A 26,349-nucleotide genomic window follows, 5' to 3' on the forward strand; every position below is an offset into this window, starting at 1 on the left:
ACCCCTCGGCCGGCCAAGCGTGGCCGTTGGCACCCGGCTCTGTGCTCCTGGGTCTGGATCAGTCCCGGCAAAAAGGCCACGGCATGGCAGCAGGAGGCTTGTTCCCCACAAACGAGCCCAAATGAAGGAGCAGGGGCAGTGTCCAGCCCCCGCTGGGGAGCCCGGCAAAAATGGACCCGTTAGAGCGGCTTTAGCAAAAGGAGGGGGTACACAGGGTGGACCCGGGTAAGGGGGTGGGTGCAGGACGGATCCAGCTAACCAAGGGGATCCAGCCTGGAGCCAGCTAATAAGGGGGGGGGGGTGGGGGGTGTGCAGGATGGATCCAGCTAACGAAGGGGGTGCCGGATGGATCCAGTTAACCAAGGGGATCCAGGCTGCAGCCAGCTAGTAAGAGGGGTTGCAGACTGGATCCAGCTAACGAAGGGGGTGCAGGACGGATCCGGCTAACGAAGGGCTCTTGTCAGGCACGTGGGGATGGTGGGGATGGTGGAGATGGTGGGGATGCTGGGGATGCTGGGGATGCTGGCGAGGCAGGCAGCCCTGCAGGCAGCACTGCAGGCAGCGAGGCAGGCAGCCCTGCAGGCAGCCCCCCCCCCCCCGCTTTGCCGCTCTCTCCCCGCCCCCTCCCCGCCCCTTTAAGCCCCCCGCCCCCGCAGCGCTGCAGCTCCCCGCCGGGCCGCCGGGGGGCGGTAGCGGCGGCGCGGGGGGCCGGGGCGCCGCTCTCGCGCGGCGGCGCGCGCCGCCTTTCTCTGGCGACGGCCCGGGCTGGCGGGGCGGGCGGCGAAGATGGCGGAGCCGAGCGGCGGCGGGCTCGGCCCCGGCAGGGAGGGCGAGGCGGGGCTGGGCGGCCCCGGCGGGGCTCTCATCCGCGTCACGGTGAAGACCCCCAAGGACAAGGAGGAGATCGTCATCGCGGACGGCGCCTCCGTGCGCGAGGTGGGGGCGGGGGCGGGCCTGGGGGGTGTGGAGGGGCCAGGGGGGCCTGGCTTGGGGGCGAGGGGCTGAGGGGACCTGGGGGGGGGAGCTGGTTTTGGGAGGGTGACGGGCTGGGGTGCGGGGGCTTTTTGGGGAGGGACCTGGCTTTGGGGAGGGGGGAGGACTTTCGAGGGGGAGTGAGGGAGCCGGGGGCCCTGAGAAATGGGGGAACGTGGCTTTGGGTTGGGGGTGAGGGGTAGAGGGACTTGGAGGACTTTCGGAGACCTGGTTCCGGGTTGGGGGCAGCTGGGGAGGCTTGGGGGGCACCCCTGGCCTTTGGGGCCTTGCGGGAGCCAAGCTTTTGAGGGAGCTGGGAGACCTGGGTGAGGGCGGGGGCTTGGGGGGGGGCTCTGAGCGGGGAGCTGACACTAGGGATGAGGACAGTCCCGGGGCGGGGGGACATGGTCCTGGGGGTAATCCGTGGGAGGGTTTGTGGGTGTCGAAAACAGGGTGCTGGTGGGGATGTGGGAGGGGTGTGCGTGAGGGTCTTGTAGAGTGGCTTTGTGGGGAGCGGTCGTGGGGAAGGGAGCTTTGGGGTGGATGGTGGCGGTGGGGAGAGAGGTGTGAAGGATCGGGGTGGGGGTCTGGGGGCCCGGCCCGTGGGCTGGGCTGCGCAGGGAGTGGGAGGGAAGGTGTTCCTTGAGCGGTTGGTACGGGAAGGGTGCTGTGATGGGGAGGAGTGGCTTTGGGGGCAGAGCCGGGTGAGTGCATATGGGGCTGCCTGTGGGGAGGCAGTGGGTGTCGTGGGGTGGGTCTGGACACTGGGAGGCAGATCCCTCGGGTGAGAGGAGGAGGCTGGGCAAGTCTTTGGGGTGAAGGTTGGATGGAGCGGAGGAAAGGGACCATCAGCCCACGTGTGGGCTGGCGGGGTCTGCTCCTGTAAGGGAGCTTCACAGGGCACAGTGGCATGGGGCAAGTGGGAGGGGGCTGGAATTTGCAAGGACTGGCCCAAGCACTGTTGAAGTGGCTGTGCCCACTGGGGCAAGGTGTCATCGGCACGGCTCTCGGCTTCTTGGCTTGCTGCGCGCTTTGATCTGGGGTGTAGGGCACGAGGTTGTGGTGTGAAGGACCTGGTGGAGGCCTCTGGGGAGCAGAGTTGTGGGGTAGGCAGGGGCTGTAGGACGTGTGGCCCTCCTGCTCCTTCCTGGTCAGCTCCTGAGAGCCCGTCAGTATAAGCGGGATGTTAAGTGATGGCTTTGTGCAGAGGAGAGCATGAAACTTTGCGACCAGGATGACCTGGGGCTCAGGGCTGCGCTCTCCTGGGCGTTGTTTTTGAGGGTTCTGCTGCGAAGGCTGCGAGTTCCTCTGGGACAGGTGTGTGCTTCTCTTTCCGTCCTGGCCTTTCCCTCTGAATTTCCTGTAGTTTGTGGCTTCCAAATGCAAGGCTTTTTTTCCTCGCAGATCAACTTGGGAATGCCCCAGCTGGGCTAGCAATGACAACATTATTGGCAGGTGTTAATCCCACCCCATCACACAGTAAAGAAGAGGTGTCCATGTTACGTGGCGTGGCATGCTCATAGGGAATTCAGTTGCAGAAATAGGAATTGGAGAAGACCTAGTTTATTTCCATTGGCTGATAAAGGATTGTTCCCTTTTCCATAGAGCTCTGTCCTGTATTAAAACAGAGTTGGGCTTTCCTTAGGAAAAAAATCAAATGAGCAGAGACAAAAACAGTTCAGTCATTCAGAGGATAAATGGTATATTTGGATTAGACCTAAGAGACACACTTGATCTTGCTTTGGAAGCCTTCAGCTCTTCTTGAGGTAATTGCTCTATTCTTTCTGAAATTTACTCCACATTATGTAAGTGTAGAGCTTGTCTTTTTTTTTTTTTTTTTTTTTTCTTAATGCCTCAGACATCCTCAGCAACTGGTGACTGAATTGGTACCTGCATGGCTCCTTTTGGGTGAGGTACTGAAGGACTGTCAGTTCCTTATGCTGTTTGCATAGTGGATATGATATCTGGAGTATGAGCTTTAAATTTCTGGTCTCGGTCCTTTGCCTGAAAAATGCTTTGTTTGTTTTTCAGTTCAAAGAAGAGATTTCCAGGCGGTTTAAAGCCAAACAGGATCAGCTGGTTCTGATCTTTGCTGGGAAGATCCTGAAGGATGGAGACACGTTGAATCAACATGGGATCAAAGATGGGCTGACTGTACACTTGGTCATTAAGACTCCGCAGAAGTAAGAAACTGTTTTGTCTTGGGGGGCTGAGGGTAAAAGGATGATGCGAATAAACGATGGTGGAGCATTTCTGCCCTATCGATGTCTGAAGCAGAGTACTTGTGTGAGGCCTGAGTGCTGGCTTTGGGGCGTGTGCGAGTCTGGCAGCGGTGATCTGGCAGGAGGACTCTCCCAGGCACTCTCCCTGCCATGGCTTTGCCATGCAGCTCTGGGGTTTATCACTCGGCCTGTCTTTTCCCTAGGTTACACAGCTGTGTAAGTTTGTGGCAAGTACCTGAGGGGGCTGACTCTTCTTTAACACAACGTGTGTATGTGGCTTTGCGTATTTTGAGCCTTTATAATTTAGTAATCTTGAAAGAACCCATTGGAACTTGATACTAGTTCTAACAAAAATAAGTTGCCATTAACAGAAATTACTTTCCCAATGAATTTGCGTTGAAGTTGAAACTAATACCCAGTTTTTCTTTCGCTTCCTATCATATACTCTGCTCTAAGCCTGTGCTCACGGTCTCTCAGGTGCCATGGGAGGCACGCCACACATGCAAAGCACTATCTGTAGGGCAGAACAGTGTTCCTGTGTGGTACCTATAGGCATGTCTGCTTGGGCAGGTGCAGACAGGTGGGTGCTCCACCTCGGTGGGAATGCGCGGAGGCTCGGGCCGTATGCCCACGTGCATGCGGCAGTGTGGTTGTTAGCTCAAGTACTGTGGGCACACCCCACGGTAGCTCCCAGTTTGGACATGGCTCACTTGTGTCCATCTGCGCTGTGTAGCTCAGCCTGAGAAGGGGATGCAGGATTGACCGCAAGGTCCTGCAGGGTTAGGCTTTTCCCAGTGCTATCCAATGGAATGGTGGGCACAGAAGGCTCTTGGGAACAGTTGCTGCACTTCAGGCACAGCCACGTCTTGTTGATCTCGAAACCCCCTTCACAACCATTTCGTGGGCTCCCTGCTGCAGTCTGGTCGGGCTCCTGGTGAACTAACAGGACTGCGTCTCTTTGTGCAGTTCTGCTGTCCCCTGGGAGAGCTGCCTTACTGGCTTAGTCGAGATTAGTGCTTCCCCCCTGCCCTGCCTCTTTTTTACAAAGGCAAGCATGTGTATTGGCAGCTTCTGCAGGAGGCCTCTCTCTGGGTTCTGCATCTCCAGGTAGCCTGATGGTCTGATGCTGTTTACCACTGCCTCCACAGCAAACTGCAGTACTTATGAACCATTTCAAAGGGTAAACGAGAGAGCTGTCCTGGGTTGCTCACTTTTTTTTCCCCTGCTAATAGTCATAAATAAGTGCTTACTGAAGAATTACAGCCTCTTCCTGTGTTGAGAGAAACCAAGTGACCTCTCTCCAGCTTCCTCCTTCCTTTTTTGTTCAGCTTCCTATTTGCTTTGTTTCCCCACTCTGCCTCCCTCTCAGTGGCCACTGGTTTTCAGCAGCAGTCAGGTGAGTCTGGAAAGCGGACAGGGACCTTCAGGTTTGATTTTTAAAGTCCTAGAATAAGAGTGAAAAAGGAAAGGGAGTTAGAGAAAGGAATAATTCTTGGTTTGGGGGAAAAAAAAAAAATCAAGATATTGTTCTTATTTACTTGTCAGTGGCATAATAGCACTATTTGAGGCAAGTACAGTGAATTTTGTGGTCTAATTTCATGTGAAAGCTTTTCAGCGCTAGTCCAGGACTCACTGTCATGACTGTAGATGCTTCAGAGAATCTTTAAATGTTCTCTTTCAAATTCCTATAAAAATCCTGAGGAGGAGCTGTGATTACAAGGTACTAGCTGGGGTTGGTTTACTCAATAAAGCTGATGTCCAGCATCTGCTGCGCTGTGGCTTATGGCACAGTATCTGCATGTGTGTATTAAAAGAAGCTCTAGCCAACTTGTGTTGGATGGGGAAGCCTTGCATACGAGGTACAACCAGTGGCAGAGATGTGAATTCATAGCCAAGCTGGCCAGAAACGTTCTGTAGCTTCATGGGACAGATGCTCGCTGCCTTGTGCCTCAGTTTCCCTTTCTGTAGAGTAATGCTGGTACTTATTTTTGCCCCCAGGAGCACTGATAGGAATATTCAGTGCATGGGAGGATTTGCAGAAAAGCGGATTATTGTTTACCCCATGCACTAGCCCTGCTGCAACCTCCTGTGGTTTCTGTGGGAGCAGCAGGAGGATTTTCCTGTTTGGAGCAAACTCATTGCTCAAGGATATAGCTGAGGTAAATAGTTCAGTGTGATTCAAGGAAAAGCTAGATACAACTTGGGGTAAGACCAGTCAAGCCACTTTGTGTGGGCCAAGATAGAATGTCAGGGGCTGTTACGCATCAGGATGGGAGGCAGATTCCAGCAGATGGAAGGCATCTGGGAGCACAGCTGTGCATCCATGCAGGGAGGAATGGAAGCAGCCAGAGCTGGCTGCTGCGGGGACAACAGGCGCGAAGGAGGCTCGGTCGGTGTGGGGTGCACCATCCTGTGTCCCCCACAGAGGACTCTGCTCACTGTTCCTGAATCTCAGTTTAATGTCGTCTTTTGTTTCTTTGCAGGGTCCAAGATTCAACATCTGCTGCTTCTGCCCCCAATGCCGCTTCTGCCCCCACTGCAACCCCTTCTTCTCCTGCTGCCCCATCTCAGCCTTCCACATCCAGCAGCGCCGTTTCTGACACAGGGAGCGGCAGCAGACGGAGCAGTGGGTCAGGGACCATGGGAGGTCCTGGAGACGGAGGCTCTAACAGTGCTACATCCATCCTGTGTAAGTGATGGCTGTGAGAAGGTGTGACTCGAAAGAAGAATTTCCTAGGATTAGACCAAGGAGTTGGGGTTCTTGACCCCTGTAGTTGTCTCTGCTTGCTGTAGGCTTTGCATGAGTTGCTTCCACCAGCATACCTCGGTTTCCCTGCTCAGGATAATGCCAAAGCCTTTAGGGAAGCATGTGCAGGGGGTGTCCTCCCTCAGAGCTGGCTGCTGTAGGAATATAAGATACCCCTCGATTAGCGTGGGTGCAGTTCAGCTGATGTGCTTGTCCTCTTTTTGCAGCTGCCGACAGTTACTGACTCACGCCTCTCTCCCCATGTGTTGTTCCCTCTCCAGCTGGCTTTGGCGGCATCACTGGGCTGGGCAACCTTGGGATGGGCTCTGCCAACTTCATGGAGCTCCAGCAGCAGATGCAGCGGCAGCTGATGTCCAACCCAGAGATGCTTTCTCAGATCATGGAGAATCCCTTGGTGCAGAACATGATGTCTAACCCTGACCTCATGAGACAGATGATCATGGCCAATCCCCAGATGCAGCAGCTCATGGAGCGAAATCCGGAGATAAGCCACATGCTGAATAACCCGGAGCTCATGAGGCAGGTGAGTCAGCATGCCAGGGTCTGTTTAAAGCATGTTCAAGAGCATCTTTGTGGACTAGCTTCAGTGTCTGCTCTCCAAAGGGAGTGTGTGAATGCCAGATCAGTGATTTTAGAGATCTCTTCCTTCCTGCTGTAAGCTCCCCACAAACAGATGGTGGTCCTGAGTTATGTGAATACTGATTACTCAACCCACATACTTGCAACTCTTATCTCCCTTTCAGGGCTATTGAATCCATCATGTGTTGGGCAAAAAAGGATGCTGGGATCATCCTAGCGTGCTGCATACAAGGCTACTGTGTTCTGATTCAGGAATGGGAGTAAAAGCAGTCACGGAGAAGTGAAGCAACTGCAAAAGCTTTTTGTTTCTCTCGATAGATTAAGTATAGACTACAGAGCTGTACAGTCAATATTTTACTACCTGTATCAGCGGAGAGCACTAGTCGTAAGCCGGGATCCTAGAGGTCTCGATTTTCTGTACAATCCCAGAACAGAGAGGACCCATGCCCTAGAGGACTGGCTATCTGGAAGACCGAAGGTTCATCGGAAGGGAAGCATAAGGGATGAGTGAGAGCCTGAGTGTTAAATAGCCCTTGACAGGAGACTGCTGTTTCCCCAGGAAGACTTGTCAGGAGGTCTTTCTGGGTTGTTGCTGAATGAGCCTAGTTTCCATCTGCTTCTCGGTTATCTTTCTTTCAACTGTGTCGGCCATACATGAAATTCCAGAGCTGCAGGACTACATTGTGAATGATGCGTACTTAAGCAGCTTGTCAAATGAGATCTGTATGTTCCTTGTGCAGGGGAGACCCATCAGAAGTCTGGAGAGGGTGAATTTCTTGGTTTTCTTGAAATGGGAAGGATCCAATGTCTTCCACCTTCTCAGTTTTTGAATGCAGTCCATCTACTTTGAGTGGGAACATATGGGTGTTAAATGTTTGGATGTCCTGATACTGCTTAGAAACAAAACAATCTCATCCAGCTGAATTGAGGTTGAGAAGGAAGAGAGCTGAGCAAAGATGGGAGGAGCCAGGATCCCTGGGCTCTCTTTGCTTGGATAAATGATCTCTCTGCTCTCTGGCTGTGAAACGGGTTTAATTATACTCTTTCTTCTGGGAGCTGAGATTTAACTCTTTCAGTGCTTGGCTGGTAGATCAGTAGAATACAGCTGGGCTGCTAACCAGCCTCTTGATCCGCTCTGGTCTTCCATGGTGCACATGGACCTGAGCTTTCCACGTTTTCCTCCTTCTCCCAGACAATGGAATTGGCTCGTAACCCTGCCATGATGCAGGAGATGATGCGGAACCAGGACCGTGCTTTGAGTAACCTCGAGAGCATTCCAGGAGGATACAACGCCCTGCGCCGGATGTACACGGACATCCAGGAGCCCATGTTTAGTGCAGCCAGGGAGCAGGTATTGGCTGCATTCCTGTAAGTGGGGTGTAGTGGGCTAAGCATGGGAAAGGGATCTTTCCCTGACCCCCGTGCTAACGGGGCAGCCTTCCCAAAGCATGGCTGTTCATCCCCTCCTGCTCTAGATGATGAATGCAGCCACTAGCAGGAGAACGTTGTGCGGTGCCTGCCATCTGCTTTTATTACATGGTTTGGTGTATCTGAGCAGAGACCTGCCCTCGCTCCTTTGGTCTCCGAGCAGGCTGGATGCCAGCCATCGCCAATGTGAAGGCCCCATAGCTTCGTTAGCACGGCCCTCTGCTGTCAGCCCAGCTTACTGTATTAGCTCAAGCCTGACGCCTTTGGATTGGAGCTGGCTGAGATCCAGCTGGCTTGAAACACAGGAGGAGTGAGCGCAGGTCTGTCTGCAAAAGGCTGTGCAGACATACTCCAGTCTAGCATTACTTACTGGTATGTCCGGGTGCTGATTTTACATGGATGTTTTGAAGCCCTGCATTTGGGAGCCAAATCTAGGGCTGTGGCCACTTCTTGAGCCTGGTCTTTTTGTGAGCGAGGTGTGTTGTGGATTACAGATTCCTCAGGAAGCAAATTATTGGCATGTGTTTAGCAAATTCTGGACCTAGATGAATATGATCAGCTGTTCCCTAGCTCATACAGTGGTGGGGTTAGTCCGACATTCTCTGCTGGGGCTAAATGATTACGGCTATTTCTTTTTTCTTTTTCCCTAGTTTGGCAACAATCCTTTCTCTTCCTTGACGGGGAATTCTGATAGCTCAAGCTCTCAGCCTTTGCGGACGGAGAACAGGGAGCCGTTACCAAACCCCTGGAGCCCCACGCCCCCTGCTTCCCAGAGCCAGGCGCCCAGCAGTGAAGGGAGCACTGGCTCGGCAACCACCCAAAGCACACCGACTGTATCCAACCCCTTTGGGCTGAATGCTGCTAGCATTGGGGCTGGTACGTAAGCAAGAGAGGAACCAGAGGGTGCTATTGACTGAACAGGTCACCCAGGCTTCCTTGGAGGATGGTTCCCTCTGCCATTTGAGTGCCTGTCCGGGGCTGCTCTCCAGATGAATGATTCTAGCCCAGCTGCAAGCACAAATGGGTTATTTCTTGTGCGCCTGTCAGAGGGTTACTTTGGGAACTCTGATGTCCCTGCAGCCCTCGAGAGCATGGGAGAGTGGCAAGCAAAGCACTACCATGGCTGTTCACAGCGATATTCGCTCTTGGCCAGGGGGTGAAGTAAAGGCATTGCTGTTATATGTCATGTTGTATTTCAGGCATTGCAGCAGTGCTCAGGCTTGTAAGGGGCTTTCCTTTGTCTTCTCTTCCCTTTCCCCTTGCAGGCATGTTTAACAGCCCAGAGATGCAAGGACTCCTGCAGCAGATTTCCGAAAACCCTCAGCTGATGCAGAACATGATTTCTGCCCCTTACATGCGGAGCATGATGCAAACTCTTGCCCAGAACCCGGACTTTGCAGCACAGGTAAAAGTGGTGCAGTTGTCTTCTATTGTCAGACAGGCCGTGAGCACAATGCTTGTGAGACCAGTCTGCTTCTATAGTTGGAGTGGTTCCTCTTGCAGAAACCGGAGAGCTGAGTGAATATAGACAGTTTTGTTGTATTTCTCAATAGCTTGAAGGCAGTCACGGTACTGAACCCTGTGTCTTAGCAGAGCCCCTACCAAAAAAGGTGGCTTTCAAAGGGACATGGGAATGGCCCTTCTCTTTGCCCGTGGCCAAGTGGCCCCTGTTCAACACTGCTGCCAGGAATTGAGCTGTCCTGTTTCAGTCCCCATTAGCAGGGGAACATGTTGAAAGCCCAGGGAGGGAGTCAGGGGCATGACTGACTTGTTCTTCATGGCTTAGTTACGTAGGGCTTAACGGCCAGTGGCAGCAACCCTCTGACCCTACCTACGTGTGCTGTCTCTTGCTAGATCATGGTAAATGTCCCCCTCTTTGCTGGGAATCCACAGCTTCAAGAACAGCTTCGCCTTCAGCTCCCTGTCTTCCTGCAGCAGGTAAAGGCCCCTGTCTGGCCCTGTGCTGCTCTCAGCCCCTGGGCTCCAGAGCTTTTCCATCCTCTGTAGGAAAGGGAGTATCTGGGCTGCTTAGTCAAGTGGACTAGGAAGCATGTGGGCTTGGGTGGTTTGGGCTGTGAAAGAAAGGGGTTTGCACAGGGGAGAGAGAAAGGAAGAGCTTGTTGAGACAAGGCAATCTACATTAAGTAATCTAAATTACCTAAAGGTAGACTTCAAATTAGACTAGTTAAGCTACATGAAACCCCTGTGTGGACAGTCTCTCACTGTAATGAGTTTACAGAAATTAAAACAGCTAATTGTGCTAGAGCAGCTGGTTCACTCAGGTAAATCAAATCACTTTAATTCCAAAGGCATGTGCCCCCAGTTCTAATCTGATTCACCTAGTTCATTTAGGAAATGTGATCTAAACTCTTGAGTATCTCTGTAGATGAGCCCTGCAGTCTGGAGACTTGAAGGAGGAACCAGACTTGTAGGTTTGCTTTGGCTGCAGGGCGAGAGGCGCATCTCTGCTGATTGTTGTTCACATTTAGAGCTGATGGATCTCTGGCTGCAGAAGCTCTCGCTGTTTGGTACCGCTGTGTCTTTTTGCCTTTGTTCCCAGATGCAGAACCCAGACTCCCTCTCCATTCTCACCAACCCCCGTGCCATGCAGGCGCTCCTCCAGATCCAGCAGGGACTCCAGACGCTGCAAACGGAGGCCCCAGGACTAGTGCCAAGGTAATAAGTGCTTTACAGTGGGTTTCTGCAGGCAGAGCTGACATGCTTGATACCAGCAGGCAGACTAGCTGTTGATTCATTGAGGAGATCTGCTTAGGGCACCCTGTCATGGGGACTTCTGCGTGTGTGTGTGTGTGCCTGCAGGCCTCTGTGAGTTCCAGCTAATTAGCACTTTCTGTTTGTACTTCACGTGGGAAGTCCTTGACCCTTTCTTTTTGGAGAAAAGGTTTGGAAACCACTTGGTCCCTCCCCCATCTTTTGTTTGCTGTATTCAGTATTGGCTGAACTCAAGAATTTTATCTCTGGAGAACAGTATGAGATGCACAGCTACAAGGTTGGGTGGGTACGTTGGGGCAGACTGGTCTGCCGGCAGCCCTCAGGCCTTCTGCTCTCTGGCAGCGTGGGTCACGTTCGGTCTCTGCAGTTCCTTTCAGGCCTGCGTCTCTGTTAGGATTGCTTACTCCCAGCACCATGTGTGACCAGGATACAAATGCAGCCAGTTTAATTTACAAAGCTGTCCTGTAGTGTGGGCCTCAGTGAGGGCCAGCCTGGCAAAGCCTGCTGGTTACTGTGCTGCCCAGCTCTTGGGGGACACCCAGAAGTGCCAACTTGCCTCTGAGCGTGCCCTGCCTTCCTCTGCAGCCTCGGCTCCTTCGGCATGCCTCGAATGCCCCCGTCCTCCACAGGAGGAAGCACAATCCCGGAGAACCCCGTTCCCTCCGCTTCGACGCCGGCCAGTGCCTCTCCAGCTGGGGGTGGTAACCCCCAACAGCAGCTCATGCAGCAGATGATCCAGCTGCTGGCCGGAGGAACCTCTCAAGTATGTAATGCCCAGCTGCATGCTGATACGCTTCTGGGGAGGGACATCTCCAGGATAAGCTAGAGGTTGTCCTGATCCCACCCCACCCCTAGGAACGTGGTCCCCAACAGGTTTCTCTTGGCTATGGTGCTTTATGCTAAGTTTGGTGTCTCAGGCTGGCTAGTTCTTTGGGGTGTAGTAACCCTTTGCGCAGGTTTGAAGCTAAGAGTGCCAGGGATCCTCCTTCCAGCGCTTCTGTCACCGTAGGTACAGAACTTGGACTAACTGCGTGCAGTGTGGCTGCTGTGCCAAAGCCCACGGCAATGTGGGGAGGTGGGTAACATCACTAAACGAGCCTAGAGTATTTCAGTACGCCTAAAGCTGAGCTCAGGGTCCCTGCTTAGCCGTCGTTGCTGGCCCTGCCCATATTGGATGTTGATCTCTGCTGTCTGACTCTAAGGTCTTTGTCCTTTCCTTCTGTAGGCGCAGAGTCCTGAAGTGCGATTCCAACAGCAGCTGGAGCAGCTGAACGCCATGGGCTTCATTAATCGTGAGGCCAACCTCCAGGCGCTTATTGCCACTGGTGGAGACATCAATGCAGCTATTGAGAGACTGCTGGGCTCCCAGCCTTCCTAAACTCTTGTCATGCTGCCCCACAGACATCAGCACATGCATCCATACACATGCACAGGGGGATCTTTCAGGAAAGCCCACCATCATTTTCATATCTGACAGCTGTCCATGTATTTAAAACAAAAAGATACAGCTTAACCCCTGACCTTCCTACTAAGTTAAGATTTCATGTTGAAATGCTCTTTAACTGGCTTGTATGTGGATTCCAGTTCTCATCGTGGCCACAGAGACTTCAGATGTGTATTTTTTCCTAAATATGCCCTCTGTCTCAGACACTCTTCTCTCTCTCTCTAGATGGTAGAGGCGATACTTCTAGTTACTTACCTGAATGATTGTGTTTTGAGTAGCTTGATTTTAACTGTACATGATTCCCTCCCCTAGCCCTCCTTTCAGGCAAATATTTAAAACTTGAGCCAAGTTTGGGTTTGGGTTATTTCTCCCAGCATCTTATTGGGAATGGATCAAAAGAAAAATTGAAATGACCTGGAAATTTCTGATGTCATTTGTCTCAGTGTTCCCTTGGATGAACTGAGCCTGTGTCCCTTGCACACAGGTGCCTCTGATCTCCTGGTAGAGGGTTGATGTGCATGAAAACTACATCTGAAGTATGGCCTCTTTACGCTCTTGGGATGGTGTAAAGGAGCCTAGATGCCTTCAGGGATCAGGCTTGCTGTTCTTGAACTTGAGTTGAAAGTGCCGTGCAGAAGAACGTGTTCAAAAGGTGCGTTTCTGCCCAAGGAATTTAGTTCTGGCGCAGTAGTGGCAGGGGTTTGTTGACTCTTGTGCTCCGTAGGTTCGTTCCTGAACGTGTAAAAACAAAAAAGGAAGTTGAAAAATAAGTTAACAATCTTTTCGCTTCACTGGAAAATGTTGAAGTTCATGTTCTTCCCAGTTTAGATCCATCCTCCACGCCCCGCCCCCCCCCCCCCCCTCCATTTTGGTGTGTTTGAATGTTATGACTCTCCAAGAAGCTCCCCGAGGACCAGCAGGGTGATATTTTCCCAAGAGCCTCCATGGCTGTGTAATTTGCATACCATTTTTATCAAAGAGAAATAAATGCGCACAACCATCTGTCTCCCTGCACTCCATGTATCTTCCTTGATTGCCACATTGAAGCTGATTGAGTTCCCCTAGTTACTTGTGATTAATCTGTCTTGTCCCCCATGCTTACCTCTTGCAGATAGTGTGGGGTGTCGTGCAACCTCCCCACCTGGCCGGGCTTCCTTCCCTCTTGTGGCAGGAAATCTTTTTGCCACTTCGGCACTTAAGAAATGCTGCTGAAGGCTTGCCCTAAATGTGCCCGTTTGGAAGCTTCCTTTGAATTAGGGACTGTCGAGTATGTGTAGGACAAGCTTAACAGCTGCTTGGTAGTTCTGCTGTGTTTGGATGACCTGATCGACAGTATATAAGAAGCCAGTGGGTTCTTCTGCTGACCCCAGAGGAGTTTGCTTGCAGCTGGAGCGTGCCAATACCCAGGGGAACCTGGGCAGCTCTGTGCGCAGTGGATTTTACCCCTGCTTTTCTATAGCAAGCACAGTGCTTGCTGTTAGCTGGGTGTTAGTATTCTGTTTTGTTTTGGGGTTTTTTTTTTAAAGTTTCTTCTGGCAGGGGAGGATTGGGTAGTGAGAGGGAATGGGAGGAATCCCAGCACTGCTTGCCTGTATACCTGTAAAACCTGCTGCACCCAGCTTGCTTCTGAGTTTGAGATGGCATCTATCAATATCCCGTGTTGTTGGAGAGCGTAGGTGGAGCAGTGGTTGCTTGAGAAAACATGGGAGTGCACGCGGGCTGGAAATGCTCCTGCCTTTGTGTATGTGCATCACAACGAGACTCGGGTTTTTTAGATGAGGATTCGGAAAGCCTAGCTTTAATCTCTTCTCTTGGAGGCTGTGCACATACATGTGGATTTCTTTTTGCAACCTCTCCTCAAACATAAAAAGAATTTGCAAAGAGCTGCGTAAGGATGGGTACTGAAGTTCTTGATTGCACTGGCAGGGTCAGAGCTCTTTCCTAATGTTGCTAATTGGCCCCTTTGCAGCTAAAAATGGGCTTATAAAAAGGCCTGTATGGTCCTTCATGGTATCTTAGATTTGGCAGATGTCCTTTGCCTGCACTAAGGTCTATTTATCTCTGCAAAGACTCCGTCCCCACGCAAGCCAGCTCTTGCAAAGAATGCGCTTGTGGGAGGATGGGGGTAACCAGGTGAGTGAGAGGGAGCAGAGAAGGCAGCTGGAAGGAGAGGTGGTGCTGCTGGGTCACGGGGAGTGGAGACGTACCCCCATCTTTGCGAAAAGGTTGTGCTCTGCGCTTGAACCTCTTTGAAAAGCAAAACTAGTCCCAAACCCTGTTGTTTCCTGGCCAGCCAGAAAACGGTCCTTCCAGCTCCCTCCTCAGTGTTAGCAAGATGTGCTGATGTGGTGTAAATCACACCAGCGCGAGGGATCTGTGTGCGTGTGAGGGGAGCTGGTGTGCTGCTTGCCGGATAGAAGCTTCTGACCTGTCCCTCCGCTTCTGATGTAGGAGGGACTTGGAGAGGCCAGGGGGGTCCGGTGAGTCCAAAGCAATGAGCCTGCCGAGAGGGAGGGCTCCTGCGAGGCTGTGGCTGCCATTGCTGTCTTGGCTTGGACCGGTGAGGTGGAGCAGAGTTGGTGATGCTTCAGCATCACTGAGATGAGGCCGGAGCTGAGCCGCACAGAGGCTGGCTGCTTGGTGCCTGCGAGCAAAGCTGGCTGGAAATACCTGCGTGGTGGAGGGATCCTGCTGGTAGTGTAGGCAGGCTGCTGTGAATTATTGAGGAGAATTAATGTGCTTCTTGTAGAAGTTCTTGCTAGGATATTTTTTTTTTTCTTAAGCTGAAGTCCTGCTTTTCCAGAGAGGGCTCTGGACTGTGGCAAGTGCGTGGAAGCCATTCTCCAGTGCTTCCCACAGAAGGAGGATAATGATTGTCATCTGTTCAGGGGAGAAGAGGGGGAAATGCTGAGTCTTCACAGGCCATTCAGTCCTCAGTGTCCCTCTGCTTGTTTAAGCAGGAAAACATATTTCTCCTGTCTCTCTGTGTCGCAGCATCCGCTCTTATGTCAGTTTGAGATTATTCCTCACCTGCTGCCAGCTCACCGACCAAGGTGCTAAAATAAAGATAACAGGGCAGCCTGCTATCTCGGCTTGCAGCCTCTGTTTGCATCTGATGTTCATCTACCAGCTCTCCAGCTTCCCCTGGGCAATTTGGCAAAGCTGCTACCCTCCATGCTCCCCTCCTTGCTGCTCCGGAGGGGCTTTGCTGTACTTGTGTGGAGCAGCCGGATGGATTTGTGGCTCTGGAGGTGAAGCAGTGCAGAGGGGAGCAGCTGCTTCCCCCTGCGGGGAAGGGGACGAGCTCAGGGAAATGCTCTGCGCTGGTGCAGCTTTTACCAACCCCTTGGCCCTTACAGGAGTTATTTTCCCCCAAGGTTGTGCTGAGCACTGTCTCTTTAGCGGGCTTTGCAGGCTTTTCCCTGTAGCTGCTACAACTGATGCTCTGGTCCCCCTTATCCCTCGGGGGGCAGAAAAGAATCGTGATCTGCCCGTGCCTATGCACTGGGGCGAAGTGCTGAGCTCAGAGCTCTGCCCTGCACCTGCCTTGGGAGCCTCTGGCCTCGGCTCTGGGCAGGGTAGTGGGAGCAGCAGCGTCCCCCCCCTTCTCAAAATGGGGGATAAAAGCTGGGAGGGGAAGGACTTGTGGCTTCCCCAGAAGGGGCCGTGGGGTGGGACGCAGCGGGGCTGTGGTCGGACGAGCCTGGAGGTGTGAGGGATGCGGCTGCTCCAGCCCTGGGTATCCGCAAGGGGATTTGGGTCTCACCTTTGGTCGGCCCAGGCTTGGGAGGAAAAGGCGGCTTTGAAGACTGGTGAGAAAGGAGCTTTTTAGTGAAACATTAATCCCCTCCAGAGAGCTTTCCCTAATCCTCAGTAATGTGCTGTTCAAAAGCCCACTTTCAAAGGAACAATTGCACTTTCTCCCTGTTGTGTATCTCCTTCCCCGAGGAATTGTCCAAAGGTGTTCCTTGCTGACTGTTTCCTCTCGTTTTTCTCTGATAAACAGAATTAATTCCTTTAAAATGTAATGGAAGGAGCAATTTCCTCAGCAGGTAGTGGCAAATATGGCTGATGGATTTGGAGAGATTTCTGCTGTCAAGGACTTATTTTCACCTTATTCCTCCCCCCTCCCTGGCAGACAACCGCAGCCTTTTCCCCCCAATACCCAAATGTAACACTTTCAACTTTGAAATCAAACCTCTTAAATGTGGCAGAGGGAGATACTGCAGGAAACGAACATCTAAATTTCTTTCAAGAAACCATTTTTTATTTTACGAAGGTCCCCGGCCACGGCATGGGCTGTTTCCTGCGGCCACAGCCGTGATTATGGGGGTGCAAGTTCAAACTGACTCTGTTAAAGTTAATAACTTCTGAACGTGCTGCAAGAGGGGGTCAGCAGGGAAATCTCCCAGCGTTAGGAGGTCATGGAGTGGGATAGCTTGGAAAAAATATACGTGTGTGTGTATATACACATATATATACGTATGTATATTGAACTGCTGCAGCCACGGGAGCCATAAGGAAGGGCTAGAGGCAGAGCAGGCTGAACGAAACTCCTTTGCCTCTCTGCTCAATTCTGCAGCATTTCAGGGCAGAAAACAATGATTTAGAGAGTGGTTGAGACATCGCCAGCTTGCTCGGCTGCCTGCCAGCAGGACGTGACCATGTCACATTCAGGTCCGTATTCACGTTGCTCTGACTTGGTTTATTTTTAATTTCTCCAGCAAGTTGCTACCTTGTTCCCTGCAGCTGCCCACCCAGCCCTGGCCGCGTTTCACCGGGGTTTGCACATGGGTGCAGCATTCCCAGCTTGCGGGGTCGGCTGTGCTGGAGCCAGCAGTGCCCGCCAGCGTGGAGCCTGTGCCTGGGGCAGGGCGGAGACTGGGATTTGTTGTTTGCTTCCCTTGACATTGGAAACAACAAAATCACAAGTCTTCCAGCCTGCCCCGGGGCTGAAGGATATGCGGTCGTCCAGAGAGCATCGCCGGGGCTGCCCTGGGGAGAGAGAAAAGGAGAGGGGTGGTGTTTGGGCACCTGCCCTTCCCTCTGGGTCTGCGTGTGCCTCGATATGGCCCTGTGTAGGGTTAGGTGGGATCTGGCTGATGCACCTGTGCTTGCACCCATGGGTGCACGACGGGCTGCGTCAGCCACGAAACCCAGTGGGTTTCTAATGTGCGCTGGGAGAGGGTCCAGGGTGCCAGAGGGGCTTCGCAGCCCTTGGCCACTGCTGACAGCGGTGACACAAAGGATGGTGGTTGTGCCCGATGTCCCCCCCCCACTCAGTGCCAGCGATGGGTCTGAGCCCCAGCTCAGCCCCGATCTCCTGTTTGGGAGCCTGGACTGTCAGCGGACTGCTCCAGCCTCCCACGCTCTCCACGCTGCTCTGGGAAGGGTGTCTGCTTTTGGCAGATATTGCAGTGCTGGGATGTTTGGTCCTGCCTTTGCTCGTGTTTCCCTGGGTGCCCTGGTGGGAATATCCCCATCCTTGCTGCCTCCATTTCCCTGCTCTGTGAGGCACATCTGGGATGCGGCCGTGAGACGGCTCCTCCATGAAGGTTATTGCTGCTTTTTTTAATCCTAGCAGACAGAGCAGATAGCAGTGAAATATGGAGCAGTCAAGGCTGCTGCCCTGCAGACACCAGGCTGCTCTGGTCTCCCGGCTCGACTCGACCCTGGAGATAAGCCCCCAGCGCTCTTATCGAGGGGAGTGGGAGGGGAAGGCAGCAGGCACCGGGATGCTGGGGCTGGGTAAGAAAGCAAAGTGCAAGGAGATGCAGGAGCGATGCTGACGGGGCTGGAGCAGGGGAGGGGATGTCCCTCGACCCCCCTTGGCCATGCCAGTGAAATGCTGCTGCTGTGTGCGGCGGTTGCAGCAGTGCCAAGTACGGAGTTGGTGCCTTTGCTGTATGTGCAGCACATTGCACAGCACACACACCACGTGCACCCCATTGCACACCTCGCATGCCATGCACCCCATTGCATAGCACGCACCCTGTACACCCCATTGCACACCTCGCATGCCGCACACCCCGTGCACACCCTGTCATGCACCCCATTGCACAGCATGCACCCTGTACACCCCATTGCACACCTCGCATGCCGCACACCCCGTGCACACCCTGTCATGCACCCCATTGCACAGCACACTCCATGCACACCCTGTAGACCCCATTGCACACCTCGTATGCCACACACCTCGTGCACACCCTGTCATGCACCCCATTGCACAGCATGCACCCTGTACACCCCATTGCACACCTCGCATGCCGCACACCCCGTGCACACCCTGTCATGCACCCCATTGCACAGCACACTCCATGCACACCCTGTAGACCCCATTGCACACCTCGTATGCCACACACCTCGTGCACACCCTGTCATGCACCCCATTGCACAGCATGCACCCTGTACACCCCATTGCACACCTCGCATGCCGCACACCCCGTGCACACCCTGTCATGCACCCCATTGCACAGCACACTCCATGCACACCCTGTAGACCCCATTGCACACCTCGTATGCCACACACCCCGTGCACACCCTGTCATGCACCCCATTGCACAGCACACTCCATGCACACCCTGTAGACCCCATTGCACACCTTGCGTGCCACACACCCCGTGCACACCCTGTCATGCACCCCATTGCACAGCACGCACCCTGTACACCCCATTGCACACCTCGCATGCCGCACACCCCGTGCACACCCTGTCATGCACCCCATTGCACAGCACACTCCATGCACACCCTGTACACCCCATTGCACACCTCGTATGCCACACACCCCGTGCACACCCTGTCATGCACCCCACTGCACAGCACGCACCCTGTACACCCCATTGCACACCTCGCATGCACACACCCCGTGCACACCCTGTCATGCACCCCATTGCACAGCACACTCCATGCACACCCTGTAGACCCCATTGCACACCTCGTATGCCACACACCTCGTGCACACCCTGTCATGCACCCCATTGCACAGCATGCACCCTGTACACCCCATTGCACACCTCGCATGCCGCACACCCCGTGCACACCCTGTCATGCACCCCATTGCACAGCACACTCCATGCACACCCTGTAGACCCCATTGCACACCTCGTATGCCACACACCCCGTGCACACCCTGTCATGCACCCCATTGCACAGCACACTCCATGCACACCCTGTAGACCCCATTGCACACCTTGCGTGCCACACACCCCGTGCACACCCTGTCATGCACCCCATTGCACAGCACGCACCCTGTACACCCCATTGCACACCTCGCATGCCGCACACCCCGTGCACACCCTGTCATGCACCCCATTGCACAGCACACTCCATGCACACCCTGTACACCCCATTGCACACCTCGTATGCCACACACCCCGTGCACACCCTGTCATGCACCCCACTGCACAGCACGCACCCTGTACACCCCATTGCACACCTCGCATGCACACACCCCGTGCACACCCTGTCATGCACCCCATTGCACAGCACACTCCATGCACACCCTGTAGACCCCATTGCACACCTTGCGTGCCACACACCCTGTGCACATCCTGTCATAACACCTCATCGCACCCCTGCTCACCTTGGGGCTGGTTGCCCATCCTCCCCACCAACTCTTCCAGCTGGTGTCAGCGGAGCAGTGACGTGCAGGAGTTCGTGGCAGCTCTGGGCTGCTCCTGCCCAGTCGGAGCACGGTGTGAGCAGCTGCGCAGGGAGGCTGAGGCATTTGCACGGGGACACCCCCACGTACGCTGCCTCCCCACCGGACCACGTCCTCCTCCTGCTTTAGGAAGCGCTGCTTTGCTGGAGCAAAGGGAGTTCCAGGGGACGCAACGTGGGTGCATGTCTCCATCCCTGCAGCATCACCCGAGCCAGACCCCGTGGACAGCAGGGCAAGGGGTGCCAGACCGGGGTGCCCCCAGCTCTGCCGGTGCATCCAAGCCCAGGGTGCTGGCAGCTGCCAGCGTCTGGGAGTCTTATAGCGAGACTGGCCTGGCAATAGGCTGGCCTTGGTGACAGCTTTGAGTGGCAGCTGGTGAAGGGACGGAGCTGGGAGGGACAAGGACGCAGCGTGGCTTGGCCTGGCCCAGCTGCACGATGCACGGGGGATGGGGCTGGGTTGCCCCAGGGCTGTGCGTATGGAGGGGAGAGGGGCCATGGCACCGGCTCAGGATCTGACCCCTGCCCGCTGCACAGCCCTGGAGAAAAGCAAACAGCCCCCGGCTGCGGGGCCCGAGCACTGTGCCATGGTTTCCACTGGGCTTTCCGGCTGGCCACGCGTGCCTGCATGCACACACATGCGCGTGCACACGCACACGTACCCTCTGAGGCTGCAGGGCCTGCTCTGCCCCTGGCCCAGACTCAGCAGCACCAGCACACGTGTGAAGCAGGCGACGAGCAGCAGGCATGTGTGCCGTGCAGCTGCACAGGGGAGCAGCGTGTGTGCGTGCAACGTGCAGGCAGCAGGTATGCGCAGCGCACGGACACCAGCGTGTAAAACGCTGTGTTTGTGCAACGCACGGTTAGCTGTGTGCGCGTGTGTTCTGTGGCACACCCAGCCAGCGGGGGGGGGGGGGGGGGGGGGCACATGTATGTGCAACGTTCGGCCGGTGGGGATGGGTGGGTGCGTGTGCGCGCGCATACGTGTGCCTGCACGTGTGTGCGTGTATGCGTGTGCACGTGAGTCCGTGCACACGTGTCGGTGTGCATGTGTGTATATGCGTGTGCATGCATATGAGCGTAGGTGTGCGCACGTTTCTGTGTGTGCGCGCGCACGTGTTTGTATACGCGTGCGTGTCCCCGTGTCCCTCCCTGTGTCCCCGCGTCCGCCGGCTCGTGCGCGCGCACCCCGCCGACCCGCAGCCCCACGCCGGGCGCGCTCCCGGCCGCGCCACGCGCGCATGCGCAGAGCCCCTTTCTCGGCGGCCCCGCCGCCGTCCGAGTGCGCCTGCGCGGACCCCCGCCCTCGGCCATGAGCTCCGCCCCGCACTGGCCGCGTGCGCATGCGCACCCGGCGCTTCCTGCCGGGCGGCGGCGGCAGCAGCGTGGGGCGGGCGGCGGCGGCGGCGGCTGAGGGGATCCCCGCCACCCTCCGGGACCCGCCGCCATGAGCGCTCCGGAGCCGCCGGACCGTGGGATGCGGTTTGCGGAGAGCCAGCTGCGGCGGCACGGCTGGCGGCGAGGTGGGGGCTGGCCCGGGGTCTCCGCCGTCCCTGGCCCTGCCCGGTCTCACGGCCGGTCCCCAGCCGTCCCCAGCCCCCTTTCCCGGCGGAGCGGGGCTCGCCACCCCAACGCTTGGGGTCACGCGGCGGCCCCAGCCCCCGGTGGCCGCCCCCGGCCGCGGGGGGGCTCCGGGGGAGCCGTTGCGGCGAGTGACAGGTGCCCTTGTCCCCAGGGCAGGGGCTGGGGAAGCGGGAGGACGGCATCGCCGAGGCCATCCGGGTGAAGGTGAAGTGCGACACGGCGGGGGTGAGCGCAGCCCTCTGGCCCGCGGGGGCTCGGACCCAGTGGCCACCGCCGGCTGCAGCCATTCCGGTGGCTCCTCTGCGCCCCGCAGGTGGGACACGACGCGGCGGAGCCGTTCGCCTTCCACTGGTGGGACCACGTCTTCAACAAGGCGGCTGCCAACATCGCCGTGGAGGCCGGGCGGGTAGGAGGACTGGGGTGCGGCGGGGGGGGGGTACCCCGGTCGGGCCGGGATGGGGTTGAAGGCAGGGGAGGGCTTTGGGGTCCCCTTTGGTGGCCTTTGCACTGCCGGCGTATGTCCCCCCAGCTCCTAACGGCGCGCAGCACCTTGCACGGGGGACCGTGGTGGCAGAAAGGTGCTGCTGGAGGGGGCGAAGCCCCTCGGACAAAACACTCCCGAGCCCTTTGCGTCTCTCTTCCCCCAGGATGGCATCTCTGTAAAGACACTTTCCGAGCAGGGAGGCAGGATCACCAATAAGAAGCCCCGCAAGGCCGGCAGCGCTGGCAGCATGCTGTATGGCCGCTTTGTGAAGGTAACCTGCCCTGGGGATATGGCTCGGGGAGCAGCTGGCGTCTCTCTGAAGGCTGCTGTGAACTCTGTACCCCCCCCCCCCCCTTGCAGCGCAGCCTCCCCAGCCCATCGCTGCTGTGGCCCCCAGGGCCCCCTTTTCCTCGTTCCCCTTTGTCACGGCCACTTTGCCTCTCCCCGCTGCAGTCAGCCACGCTCACGGCATGCGGGGAGGAGTCCACGAAGCTGCCCGCTGGTTCAGAGAGCAGCGAGGAGGAGGAGAAGCTGGATCTCTCTTCGGCTAGGAGGTGAGGCTGGGGCAGCGGTGCATGCTCTATCCCCACGATGCGGCAGCGGGGAGGGATGAGGGCTGCGAGGGGCAGCCCCGGTTCGGACCACGCTCCTCCCCATGCCAATGCTGGGGGTGACACGTCCCGTCTTGTGTCCCACAGGCTGACGGACGAGGAGCTGATGCGAGTGTGCGGGGGCCGCACGGCACACAAGTAAGTGGTTGGTGGGGCCTGCACGGTTGGGTTCCCCCCCTCCTGACAGCAGCTTTTGAGCAGGCTGGGCCGGGGGGGCACGTTCCCTGCCAGGGAGGTGCCGGACCCCGGCTGCCCATGATCGTTGCAGGGGTGCCCGTCACGGCCTGACCATGAGCGCCAAGCTCGCGCGCCTGGAGGAACAGGAGCGAGCCTTCCTGGCCACGTACCAACACAAGGAGCAGCAGCACGAGCCCCCAGAGAGCAGCCCCCCAGCAGAGAGGCAGGAAATAAGGAAGAAAAAAAGGAGACAGTCCAGAGACGGAGCCGATGCCGAGGTGCTGCAGAGCCAGGAGCTAAGCAGAGAAGAGGAGGTGGCAGGAGAGGAAGGGAAGGCCGTGAAGAGGAAGAAGAAGAACCAGGAGCTAAGTGGAGAAGAGGAGGTGGCAGGAGAGGAAGGGAAGGCCGTGAAGAGGAAGAAGAAGAAGAAGAAGAAGAAGAAGAAGAACCAGGAGCTAAGCGGAGAAGAGGAGGTGGCAGGAGAGGAAGGGAAGGCCGTGAAGAGGAAGAAGAAGAAGAGCCAGGAGCTAAGCAGAGAAGAGGAGGTGGCAAGAGAAAAAGGGAAGGCTGCAAAGAGGACAAAGAAGCAGCAGGGGGAGGAGGACAAAGAAGAGCTGGCTGAGACAGAGGTACCTCTGGAAGACACAGATGGGCCGGACCAGGCTGGGCACAGCCCCAGGAAGAAGAGGAAGAAGAGGAAGAGGAAGCCAGAGTGAGCAAGGGCCAAGGCTGCTGTGCTGTGCAGCTGCCGGTACCATCTGGCTATGAGGGTCCTGATCCTGCCTGCTGGCACTGATGGGTGCCCAAGGATGCTCTGGGCTCTTCTCAGGTGGAGCCCTGCGCTGTGGCCCAGCTGCATGTTCACTTCCTGGGGATGCTGGGCTGGGACTGGTTGGTCTGGAGCTGGATCAAGCTTTATTTCACTCCCTGAGCCTCCTGTGAGGGGTGACCCCCGTTCCCACCAGGCCCTGGGGCAGTGATCCATTTGCCGTGGGTCTGTTGCAGAGGGACACAAGGGGACAGACCCCACGGGGTATTGAAATACTTTTTTAGGGCCATGAATAAATCTTTATTGCAGTGAAACTATCCTGAAGTACAAGATACATGGCAGACCCCGGGATCCTGGATCGCGTCTACACCTAGAAGCACTCATATTAGGTAGCAACCCCAAACAGAGCCCGCCTGGCAGCCGCCCCGTCGGTCCCAAAGCCCTGGTCTGCAGTGAACTTCAATCCCGCTGGCAGACCTGGGTAGGACTGAAGCCCAGTGAGGTGCTGAGCATCCTCCTAGCAGAGAGCTGTGGCTTTGGCAGAATTAGGCCCCGATCTGCTGTGCCGAAGCCTAACCCGGCACCCCAAGCCCCTGCTGAGCCCCAGCCCTAGGTCAGCTGCAGGACGCAGTCTGTCTCGGGGTACGGTGGCAGGTTTAAAGCGTATTTCTCCTGGAGCGCGGCAGGCACAAACCTGCCCCCGAGGAAGTGGTAGCGGCCAGCAAAATGCATTGCTGCCTTCTTGGGTGCCGTGAGCGAGATGAGCATATCGGGCTGGAGACCGTCTGCTTTCCCCTTCTCCACGTCCCAGCCTGCAACAAGCCCCGAGGCCAGGCTGGAGCCAAGAAGACCCTGGCCGGGCACCTTCCTCTGGTGGGTCCGGCCATTACTCACCTGAGGGGATGTCGATGCTGGCGATGGGCACCGTGATGTGCTCAAGGGTGCTGAGGATGCTGCCGAAGGGCTCCCGCACCGCTCCCTTGAAGCTGAACCCGAAAATTGCGTCCACCACCAGGCCGTAGAGCTCATCGATGAGCGCAGCCTGTGGCGGGGAAGGCAGCGGGTGAAAAACAGCCCTGGGCACGGCTCCAAGGGTGGGGGCTCCCTAGCCAGGGGGCTGCTCCTCACCTCGGCCGGGAACTCGGGGAGGAAGGGGATGTCCATCTTCTGGCACTGGGTGGTCAAACCTTCAAACAGGGGCTTGTTGGGGCGCTTGGGGTAATACACGGTTGGCTCGTAGCCCTGCAAGAGCAGGAGTGACCTGAATGGCGCTCTGGCACCAGGAGCAGCCAGAAGAGCGGGAACCCCAAAGCTTGCGGGGGTGGGGGCACACGGGGAGAGGCACCCTCCCGGGTGTGGGGGCACACGGGGAGAGGCACCCTCCCCGGGGGGGAGCATGCAGCCGCCTGCACGAGAGACTCACAAACATTTTCAGGTGCCGGGCGCAGACCAAGCCATCGCCGCCGTTGTTCCCCGGCCCACACACGACCAGCACAGCGGGCTGGCTTGTGGTGAAGGAGCTGGGTGGGTAGGCCTGGTGTGGGACAGGAGGCATAGGGTTATGCTGGGGAAGCGGGGCCTCGCCACGGGGCCAGGACTGCCCCGGGCCCACCACCCGCCTCTCGCGTGCCCACCTTTGCGATGGCGGTGGCGCAGCTCAGCCCCGCCAGCTCCATCAGCTGGTCCACGCTGAACTTGTACTCGGTGAAGAGCTCCTGGTCGATGGCCTGGGCCTCCTCCTGCCTGGGGGAGGGAGGGAGGATGGCACCCCTGGGGGCCTCGAAACCCATCCGGACCCCGGCTCTGTGGGGTCAGGGCCAGCCCGGGGGCGGGGGGGGGGGGGGGGGGGGGCGGCTGTGATCCCCTCGACTTTGCAAAGTGTCAGCGAGTGTGGAGGGGGAGGGCAGGGTCCAGCTCCCCGCGCTGAGCTCCCCCCCCCCCCCCCGCCCGTGCACCTCCGCGCTCCCATGCGTCCCGCCCAACCCCTCAGCCCTCCCCCCCCCCCCCCCCCCCGCCCCGTCCCTCTCCACCTTGTTACCCGCCTTCGCTGCACCCTCCGGACCCCTAAACATCTCCCGCGCCTTCTACCGCCCTCCGGACGCCCCTGCAATTTTCAGGCTACCCCTTCCCACCCCCCACCCCCCCCCCCGCCAGCGCATCCCCCCCCGGGTCCCCGCACGCCCCCTCCGCAGCCATACCCGAGGAAGCGGAGCCCCCGCAGGCCGGGCCCCGCGCTGGGCCCGTGCATGGCGCGGTGGGGGCGGCACCGGTCCCGGTCCCAGCTCCGGACCCAGCCCCGGCTCGGGCAGCGCCCGCCCGCCCGCGCCCCCGCCGCCACCAGCAGCCCCAGCCCCAGCAGCGTCCGCGGCCCCGGCATGCGGCGGGCCCGGCCCGGCACGGAGCGGCTCGGCACGGAGCAGGCGCAGGCGCAGGGGCGGCCCCGGGGCGGAGCGCCCATCCCCGTGCCGCGGGGCGGGCGCCGGGCGGAGCGCCGGACTCGGAGCCCGCGGTCCCTCGAGACCCCCGGCCCCAGCGCGGAAAGGAGAACGGCAAAGGACCGGGTTCAAAACCGTGTTGGCTCAAGCACCGTGAACGGGCTCCCACCGGCAGCTCGGCCCTGCCCCGGGGGACGCGCGGTCCAGGCCGGATCCTGCTGCCCGGTCCCGCCGCCGGCCCCCCGTGGGAAGCGGCCATCTCCCCGGTGTCTTCCACCGTCACAAGAGGCTGCAGATGAGGGACAGCATCCCAGTCCCCGTGCGAGGCTCCCGGCTCCCGCGGGACCGGCAGCCAGCGGTGTTGGCGGCGGCGGTGGGGCTGGGAGGCAGCAAGGCCACCGAGGTGTTACAGGGTGTGGGGGTGCCCGGCGGGATGCAGAATGGGGGGCGAGGGGGGATTTCGTACAGGGGCGCGGGAATCCACC

At 57.1% G+C, this 26,349-nt stretch overlaps 3 protein-coding genes across 4 annotated transcripts; 2 read left to right on the forward strand and 1 right to left on the reverse strand.

Moving 5' to 3' along the window:
• The first annotated feature begins 782 nt into the window (after window positions 1–782).
• On the forward strand, window positions 783–13,151 carry UBQLN4 (ubiquilin 4). Of its 2 annotated transcripts, XM_076360099.1 has the most exons (11): window positions 783–936; window positions 3,004–3,155; window positions 5,678–5,883; window positions 6,222–6,484; window positions 7,733–7,891; window positions 8,619–8,844; window positions 9,234–9,373; window positions 9,823–9,906; window positions 10,529–10,644; window positions 11,287–11,464; window positions 11,927–13,151. In XM_076360099.1, the coding sequence occupies exons 1-11, from the start codon at window positions 787–789 to the stop codon at window positions 12,077–12,079; spliced, it is 1,827 nt and encodes a 608-aa protein (XP_076216214.1). In that variant the 5' UTR covers window positions 783–786; the 3' UTR covers window positions 12,080–13,151. The 2 variants fall into 2 exon arrangements, with proteins under 2 accessions (XP_076216214.1, XP_076216215.1); XM_076360100.1 differs by lacking the exon at window positions 9,823–9,906.
• Window positions 13,152–21,216: 8,065 nt separating this feature from the next.
• Window positions 21,217–23,743, forward strand: GPATCH4 (G-patch domain containing 4). The gene is made up of 7 exons (XM_076360104.1): window positions 21,217–21,327; window positions 21,540–21,613; window positions 21,702–21,794; window positions 22,036–22,143; window positions 22,326–22,426; window positions 22,571–22,621; window positions 22,752–23,743. The coding sequence occupies exons 1-7, from the start codon at window positions 21,252–21,254 to the stop codon at window positions 23,374–23,376; spliced, it is 1,128 nt and encodes a 375-aa protein (XP_076216219.1). The 5' UTR covers window positions 21,217–21,251; the 3' UTR covers window positions 23,377–23,743.
• On the reverse strand, window positions 23,703–25,806 carry NAXE (NAD(P)HX epimerase). Its single transcript, XM_076360105.1, has 6 exons — window positions 25,628–25,806; window positions 25,064–25,172; window positions 24,853–24,963; window positions 24,558–24,671; window positions 24,324–24,471; window positions 23,703–24,241 (listed from the first exon to the last, which is right to left on the reverse strand). Exons 1-6 carry the CDS (start codon window positions 25,804–25,806, stop codon window positions 24,039–24,041), a joined length of 864 nt encoding a protein of 287 aa, XP_076216220.1. The 3' UTR covers window positions 23,703–24,038.
• Between the last annotated feature and the right edge of the window lie 543 nt (window positions 25,807–26,349).

Source organism: Aptenodytes patagonicus, chromosome 26, assembly GCF_965638725.1.
Source record: "Aptenodytes patagonicus chromosome 26, bAptPat1.pri.cur, whole genome shotgun sequence".
NCBI classification, from domain to species: Eukaryota; Metazoa; Chordata; class Aves; order Sphenisciformes; family Spheniscidae; genus Aptenodytes; species Aptenodytes patagonicus.

Bases quoted from the DNA above. Each gene is read 5' to 3' on its own strand.
- UBQLN4 (XM_076360099.1), top strand. From the start codon at position 787: ATGGCGGAGCCGAGCGGCGGCGGGCTCGGCCCCGGCAGGGAGGGCGAG. The intron at 8,845-9,233 runs GTACGTAAGCAA...TTCCCCTTGCAG, and splicing joins TGCTGCTAGCATTGGGGCTG to GCATGTTTAACAGCCCAGAG. The intron at 9,907-10,528 runs GTAAAGGCCCCT...CTTTGTTCCCAG, and splicing joins TCCCTGTCTTCCTGCAGCAG to ATGCAGAACCCAGACTCCCT.
- GPATCH4 (XM_076360104.1), top strand. From the start codon at position 21,252: ATGAGCGCTCCGGAGCCGCCGGACCGTGGGATGCGGTTTGCGGAGAGC. The intron at 21,614-21,701 runs GTGAGCGCAGCC...TGCGCCCCGCAG, and splicing joins TGAAGTGCGACACGGCGGGG to GTGGGACACGACGCGGCGGA. The intron at 22,144-22,325 runs GTAACCTGCCCT...TCCCCGCTGCAG, and splicing joins TGTATGGCCGCTTTGTGAAG to TCAGCCACGCTCACGGCATG.
- NAXE (XM_076360105.1), bottom strand. From the start codon at position 25,806: ATGCCGGGGCCGCGGACGCTGCTGGGGCTGGGGCTGCTGGTGGCGGCG. The intron at 24,964-25,063 runs GTGGGCACGCGA...GTCCCACACCAG, and splicing joins GCGCCACCGCCATCGCAAAG to GCCTACCCACCCAGCTCCTT. The intron at 24,242-24,323 runs GTGAGTAATGGC...GGCTTGTTGCAG, and splicing joins CAGCATCGACATCCCCTCAG to GCTGGGACGTGGAGAAGGGG.